General features: G+C 49.5%; 1 protein-coding gene across 1 annotated transcript in view; it reads right to left on the bottom strand.

Moving 5' to 3' along the window:
- Positions 1-3,872: 3,872 nt before the first annotated feature.
- VWF (von Willebrand factor) overlaps positions 3,873-8,115 on the bottom strand; it is a 183,061-nt gene continuing 178,818 nt past the window's right edge. Inside the window, exons 50-52 of the mRNA XM_006170833.3 lie at positions 7,698-7,737; positions 4,694-4,791; positions 3,873-4,195 (exon numbers count right to left, since the gene is read on the bottom strand). Of these exons, the coding sequence (XP_006170895.1) occupies positions 4,007-4,195; positions 4,694-4,791; positions 7,698-7,737 (327 nt within the window). The 3' untranslated portion in view covers positions 3,873-4,006. The remainder of the gene's footprint in view (positions 4,196-4,693; positions 4,792-7,697; positions 7,738-8,115) is intronic.

Below are 8,115 nucleotides of genomic sequence, written 5' to 3'. Positions count from 1 at the left end.
GAATGCCAAAGTCAAATTTGCTCTGTTTTCTCTGCACACTGTTACACACAGCAGCTGTTCATACTCTAAGTTAAACATCCCAAGGACTTGCACCAACAAGCAAATTCGCAGAGGGAGGAATTGGCAACCAATCGCAGAGAAGCGCTGCACCCCTCCTCTGCCTCAGGACCTGCCTTCCCTCTCCCTGATAAAAATAAGTGTCCAGGAAATTGCTCAATCCTTCCTCAACTTCCCTATCCTGGGGAAGGGGGTCGACCTCCCACCGTTCACGGGGTCACCTATCTCCTCCACCCCTTCCCTCCTATAACCTGCCAGAGGACCAGGACCAGGGTCCCTCGCTGGGGAAACTCACCACGCAGCCCGGGAGTAGCCATGGTGCGGGTACACGGGACAGGAAACGCAGACTGCCCCGCGGCCGCCCTGGCCTCTGGACAGGCTTATGCCGCGGCGGGGCTAATTCCATCGCGGCTCAGCGGCGTCTGGCGGTGCCCGCCCCCTGCCTGCTGCCGTCTCTCCTCCCCCACCCCTCCCCTGGCCGCCAGCCCCGCCGCGGCTGAGCCCCCGCTCTCCCGGGTGCGCCCTGGGCTCACCCGCGCAGCTAGCGGGGCGTCGGGAAAGGAGCCGGCTCCTGTGATCCAGTTGAGTCCATGACCCGCTGGGTTAGTGGAGCTAAGGGGCGAGACAGTAACGCAGCCTGCTCTCCTGGACCCCAGGAGGCGCCTTCCAGCCCGGTTCAAGTATGAAAATTCCGCCAGATTATCTCATAAACCATCTGGCTGATTAGTTTCCAATCCCGCTAGCAAAGCTTCCTTCCCGTCACCCCGAAGGGTCATTCACGTCCAGAGGAGAGTCTGGGGTCAGGGAGGGGCCGTGCTGCCACTGGAGATCCCGGTCACAGGCCTGCCTTCGCTGCACCTCAGCCCCAGCGGCCCCCGCTTTCTCTAAAGCAGAAGGAGCAGGAGTCAGGGAACAGGTGGGACAGGAAAGGGCAGCAGCAGGGTAGCTTTTACAAGGGCTTCGCCATGAGAACTCTGACAGGGTTCAAGAGGGGTGCAGAGGTGGTTCGTGCAAGCTCCATGCCTAGAGATCAAGAGGAGGGCCGCCTTCTGGAATGTCCGAGGTACCGGCCACATGCAGAGGGATGGAGGCAAGGACAGGGCAGGGTCACCCTGGATGTTACAATCTACACCTCCAACCTGCCAGGAGCCAAACAAGTTCATCAGGACTTCTGGTCCCCGAAATGCAAAGGTAACGTTAAGGTCAATTACACCATTTATGATCGGCCCAGTAAGTCTGAAGCTTCTCTCCTACACCAATAGGTAAACATTGTACCCGCTTTATAAATGTGGGACCCGGGGTGGTAAGGGGAGGAAGTGTACACGTAACCGAGTGGAGGGGAGAAGTGAAGGAAAACCAGAACCTGCCATGCCCCGGCCATGGCTTATTCCAGCCACCAGGAGAAACCATGGCTAAGTTCATGCCAGGCCCTCCTCCTCGCCCACCTCCAGGAGGTGACTGTAGCCATGTGCCCACTTCACAGAGGAGGAGACTGCTCACTCAAAGGTCAAATAATTTGCCTTGAAGAGGATCCCCAAGCAGCTGGTGGCACAAAGTCTGTGCTCCTAACACGTGGCTACTGGGCTTTCTCTCCCTCATGGTGCCCTTCTCCCCACTTACAGGCAGAGACTTCGTGTTTTTTCCCATCCCGAAAGAACTAGAAAATGTTCCACCCTTCCTCCTTTATCCATTCCTTTTCTTCTCTCTCTCCAGCACTTTCTTAGTTTCTGAATACTCCTTGCTTGAGTCTCCCCCAAGCACACACTTTTATGGATTCTGTCTCATCTACTCTGAGGCCGAGTGAAAAAGGAGCTCCCTGAGATCAGAGACAGACCCTGCCTTCGGAGTATCTGTAAAATAAAGGAAGGCTGACTTCTCCGCCAGGTGCTCTTCTATGCCTTTACTACCCAGCTCCCTACCACTGTTTGATCATAACAGCCAGTTTCCCCAACTCAGATTTACACTCATAGCAAAATGTCCTATCAGCAAATGAGTGGAGAAGTTTAGCTCTCGGGGCCCAGGCAGTTGGATAATTGACCGCTTATGCTGAAGAGGCTGCCTCCCTGCTGACTCTCCCTGTGGCCCATGCCTCCAATAGCACCTTGTCCCCAGGTTAGTGTTAGGCGATCAGTCATAAGAGTGACAGTTAATTCCCCGTCCCTGGATCTGGTTTCCTACAGAGAGAGACCTTAGAGGCTATTCCAGGTTGGGGTGGGGTGATGGATGAGAGATGACGACCTCTGAATTATTGAGTAGTTACATAAAACTTCTATCCGTTCTTCCTGCCCTCTACCCCACCCATCCTACTCAACATAATCCATGTCGTCTTCCTGTGATGTAGCTTCTCTTGAGGATAATCACGGGCAGTACCAGACGTGATGGGGACCTGGAAAAGCAGCAGCCACTAGTTCCCACAGCAGCAAAGACTGTGAGCAACGGGGATCATGGAGGCTCTGGTGGGGTAGCCTGGGAGTTCTTGCCTCAGTGTTGGAGCTCCTGAGCTCTGAGCCCGGCCCTGCCACCCAGCAGCTGTGTGACCTGCAGTAAGTTAGTTAAGTTCTCTGCGTCACTTTCGTCATCTGTAAGGGGGTAAAGAGGGTATCTAAATCCTTGCCAGCTCCACCACCCACTATTTCCAATGAACTGAGTCTCTCCCGTGTTAAAAGGATCCAGAACATCCCCTTCCTCCTCATGGTTCTCCTCCCCCATCACCTTGCCAGCACATGTATGGAAAGATTTCTCAAATACTTTAAGGAAGGACCATCTCTAGTTGAGAATGATGGGACCAGTTAGTGACGTGACGTGAGGACCGGGCAAGTTTGGTGTTACTCTTCTTCTTCCTCTCAAGCATGTCTGGAGTCGCTAGGGCCACGGCCCAGCATAAAGCCTGACTGAAACTTGGAACTTCTTTCAGCCCGGAAAATGAAGAAAATCTGTAAAGCTATGCTACTGAGGTTAGACTCATGTATCTACCACACCTTTGAGCCTTGGTTTCTCTATTCTTATTCTTGTTATTTCTGACATTCTTATAGTGCAATTTACAGTAATCGAAAACTCCCAGGCAACACATTGTTAACTTTTTTTACATTTTTGGATAAAAGTTAAAATAAAATGGCGTGAGTTTATTAAAAAAAAAAAAAAACACTCCCAGGCAGAGGTGATTCATCCTTAACTGAGATTAACACTCTTGTCTTTCAGATGAGGAAATGGAATCTGAGAACCATTTAGGGGCTTGTTGGAGGTCATGAAGTTGAACAAGGGACATGGGGTCTAGATCTGTCTGAAAGTATGGGGCCTATCACCCTATGGCTGAGTCTGTGGTGGGCCATGCTTCTGCCCCAGCCACACCCCACATCCGAGCCCCCCTTGGTATTCGGCACCTCTCCTTCCCACAGGGGCCACTAATGGTACACAGGAACTTTTTGGGCCAGGAGCTCAGAGAAATCTTTGCACACCTGGTCAGACACCTTCCCCACTATCTCAACAGGAGCCTGGCTCCAGGACCCACCTGCGAGGCTAAGAAGCCCCAATTCAGACACCTGAGAATGCAGGGTTCCTAAGCTAATCCCTTTTACTGGGGCAATAGGCTGAGTATTTCTGAAGCAGAAACTATGGAGTTCCCGCCCCACACTAGACCCTCCCCACCTGTGGAGATGAAGATGCCAGTTTCCCCCCCAATGTGGGCAGTGCCTCCACAGACACCGGCATTGGAGAGCTTTCCAATGGGGTCTGTGCTTTCTCCCTCAGAATCAGTGTCAGAACTAGTCCCAGCCTGCAGTTGCCAACCAGCCTTCAGACGCAGTGCACCACTAGCCTTTAGCAAGATGAGAGCTTGGCCTTTATTGTGGGCCCGAGAGGGCATAAGAGCAGAACATGGAGAGGACTGAGCAGCACCCTGGCCGGTTGGGCCAAGGCAGGTGGCAGCGGCACCACAGCAGCATGGCAGACCTCACTTGCTGCACTTCCTTGGGGAACACTTGCACTGCATGGCATTGAGGACCACGTGGTAGATGACGGAGCCGTTGGTGCAGTGCAGGGGCACCCGCATGGGCTCCGTCCGCGTGGGTGAGCAGCAGGTGCACTGGTCCTGCACGTCCTCGGTGTCGATGGAGTACACGGCTTTGCTGGCACACTTCCCCTGCAACACAACACAGAGAGGTGGGCACTGCAGTGCTGGAGGGCGCCGGGGTGGGCAGGACTCTGGGAAGTCCACTTGCTCTCCCCGCCCCAAGCAAGGCACCCAGAGACACCCAGGACAGTGAGGCGATGTGTAAACGGAGAGCTCAGTGAAGCCTGGCATCTCCTTCACTCTACGGTGAACCTTCCTAGCTGTAACCTTTACACATGTTTGCTGATCTCTAGAAAACAGAACTCCCATCCTCCACAAATAACTCTCTATTCTCCTTAAAGGACTTGCTAAGTCTTTTCTCAGTTTTATTCTTTCTATTCTTCTGGGATCAAAACTTCCCAGTTCCTTAAAAAAAAATGTACTTAGGGCCAGCCCATGGCTGGTGGTTAAGTGAGTTGGATCCCACCTGGTTGACCATCTAGTTTGAGCCCCAGACCCAGCTGATGTGTCCAAACAAGGGGACTCGGCCCTTCCCATCCAGGTCTCACTGGATTCGGAGACCCTCACCTGGCAGTAGTGAATGTCCACTTCCTCTTCAGACTTGCAGTCTCCCACTTTGACGTACTGCAGCCTGGCAGTGATGTCTTTGCACTCAGGCTCCTCACCTGCAGGATAGACGAGGGAGGAACTGAGGGCCAACCGGGGCTCTGTAGGTCACTCTGCAGCCCCAGTGTCCTCATGGGACTGGGAACGGTCCCTTCACAGTAAGTAAATAACCAAAGCCAGTTGCCAGGGGGGAAATTAGGTTAACTTGAATGCCTCAGCTGCTCCTGGCTCTTCATATTCAGAGATGAAGTTACTTCTGGATTTAACTCACTTAATGGCACCATTTTATTTGCAGGAGGAGCCTTGGTTCACTATGCTTTGGTGAGGTAGATGGATAAGACTTGATTTTTTTATAATTGTAGACTCTAAAAACTATAGTGGCTGGAATGATCCCCATGCTATAACTATATCCCAAAGCTAATGGGCAATGGGCTGCAGTGAGCGGTATGGGCCCAGTTGGGTTCTACTTTATAGTATGCTCTTTTTACTCAATGGGGTTTAGTCCTAAAGTCAGACTTGAGTTCATGTATAGGTATGTGCCAGCTGCGATAACTATTGGAGAGACTTAGACTAATTAAGTTCACTGACAGATCATTTGGGGAGGGGGGAGGCACGGAGGGCAATCGGGGATGACAGGGACAACGTGGGAGGAGGATGGGTCATAACAGAGGGAGGGGGATGGGGAATCTAGGATGGTAAAACAAAAGGCAAGGTATGCAGGACACAAGAATTGGGAAATTATTTGCTGAGAACATATATGTTGACGTGCTTGATTGAGCCAACGCACAGTATATATTGGATGGAAAATTCATTTGAGTGTTGCGATGGGAAAAAAAAATTATAATAAAAAATAAACTATAAAAAAAAAAGAGAAGAGGATAGAGAAAGATAGCAAGTGAACAATAGAGGGGATGTTAGTGAGAAACAGATATGGTTTATTATCTGTTGAAGATGACGTGTATAGTATTCTCAACTGGACTGGTCTGGGAAGTATTTCATGATGGGTGAAGTCTTTTAACAAGCAAAATGAGAAATAGTGATTGACTGTTTTAAAAAATTATAATAATAATAATTATTGGGAAATGCATGGAAAAGACTTTGAATGATAAAGCGGGGAGATCGATGCCTCTGTATTGACTGACATGCATGGCATTCCCTTTTGAAAAAGCAATGGAAGTCAATGTAAAGTTATATGTAATCCAATGTAATATAAAGAAGATTATGATGATAATAAATAAAAAAATTAAAAAAAAAAAAAAAGCTAATGGGCAATGAAGTGGCCAATAAATATAACTGATAGGTACCCTCCCTGCCTCTGGGTAAACGGAAAGACAATGTTGTGTCCATAGCACGGCATTCACTGCTTCTGTGGAGGTTGAAAATATCCTTAGGAGTCTTTGTGGAGGCCTCTCCTTGACCATTGCTGACCTCAGGCCACTGCGTCCCCTTAACACAGGGGTCAGTGGCATGCACATGCAGATCGGACTCTGCTTAGCTCGCCGAGAATCCTAAGACTTAATGTCAATTCACTACTCCCTTCCAAACACTGGGAGCTTTCCATTCTTGGATAGCACCAAATTTAAATCAACCCTAAGTACATATTAGCATGTCTCCCAGATTCCCAATAATTTCATTTTAAAGGGGACGTCTGCCAACTACATTAAGAGGATGAATAAGAAAAACCTATTTAGGCCTGCACACTGTATTCTCTTGCTGTGGATTTAAATCTCGGAGCCTGGCTTATTTTCCCTATGAAGAGTCTCAAAGCCTCCTGGATGCATCGCCCAACAAAGACCCCTTGTTGCTGGTGTTGTAGAAAACGGTCTCTTAGCCAAATTCCATGTTGCAGTATGCCTAGAGAGAACTCCTCCTCTCCGCTGGCTTTCTGATTTTGTATTCTTAAACCATTCAGGCGGGAATTACAGAAAGCGATGCCTTCGCAGTGCGTTTCCTCGATCTGCAATGGTTACAGCAATTGCACGGGCTGTCTGAGTAAGCCATCAGGAAAAGGAGGAATGACCAAACACTGAAGGTATTCATATTTTCACTTTTTTCTATACCTGAGAATAATCACGGGACCATGAACCCAAACTCAAACCCAAAAGAAAAAACCCTAAACAAAAATATTAGTTCGAGCAAGTAATTCTACACTGGGCTTCTGAAAGTTACTTGTGCCCATGAACATGAGACGTATGGGAAGAATATCATCTGATGTATCTGACGTCCAGACCCGATGAGCTCCATCCAGCTGCTCCTGTGAGTGACTAGAACCAATGGGTATGACGTCACTGCAAGGTCAGGAGGTGCCAAAGTGAAGAAGGGAAGGTAACAACCATAGACCAGCCTTATGAATAGAGAGGGGAAACACAGTGGGCTCTCGTTAGAGGGCTGGGGCTTCCCTTTCTCTCAGAGATAGCTGAGCCACCCTCAATAAATAGATATGGATCAGCTCAGCCAAGCCATAGGTCAAGAGTGCTCATTGTAGGGCCAGCAGGTGGCATGGTAGTCAAGGCCCTGGACTCCCACATAGCCAACCGTGGTTCAAGTCCCAGACCCGGTGGCTTGCTTTCTCCCTCTCCCTCTCTCTCTGTCTCTCTTTGGTCATATTGAAGAAGAAGAAGTTAAATTAATAATTCTAAAAAAAATGCTCATCTTCAAGGAGTTTTGGAAAGAGAAGATAGTCTCTCATGATGATGAGTAACCGAAGGAAAAAGGTGCATCAGAGGTTAGAGACAACAGAGAGTTTGGGGAGAAAGGGAGACGACTGTTTTGCGGGCATTAGAAAGGGGATCTGAGCAGGGAGCAGTCTGACAGCATTCAGGGCAGAAAGAACGTTCCCCAGGATTGAACATAAATGACTGGCCAGTGTCTAAGAAATAATTTTCTGGAATAAAGCTTACTCCAAAGAGCAGTCCCCAGATGTGGTCAGGAATTCCAAGGGATGAGTGACTAGTAACATACTCACATGTGCTACAGCAGGTGCCTGGAATGTTCACAACTTTCCCCTAGGAGAACAGCAAAGTCCAGGTTAGGCACATGTAGTCCCTGTAAGCAGCTTTCAGGTCACTCCAGACCGATTCCCAGCTCTGGACTCATAGACTTGAGCTGTTTCCCTAGACATTAAATGTGCATTCCATCCCAAATGTGAACAGATGAACCACCCTACCTGACCAGGCTGAAATTCATTTTTTTTTTTTTGAGAGGTTTTTCGCTATAGGGCACGTGCGCTCGCCAGACAGACAGAGAGAGACAGAGAGACAGAAAGCGAGAAATCACCCCCCAGGGGGGATGGTCATGCCGCAATCCCTTCTCCTCCATTCTCCTCTCGGGATCTTGGGCATACACACACACGTGCCCGGCGTGAGTTTTAAGCTACCGGGTCC

The sequence above is a fragment of the Tupaia chinensis genome, unplaced genomic scaffold, assembly GCF_000334495.1.
Source record: "Tupaia chinensis unplaced genomic scaffold, TupChi_1.0 Scaffold149011_1, whole genome shotgun sequence".
In the NCBI taxonomy this organism is placed as follows: Eukaryota; Metazoa; Chordata; class Mammalia; order Scandentia; family Tupaiidae; genus Tupaia; species Tupaia belangeri.
The sequence above is the reverse complement of the archived record's forward strand: the minus strand, read 5'-3'. Positions and strand labels throughout refer to the sequence as shown.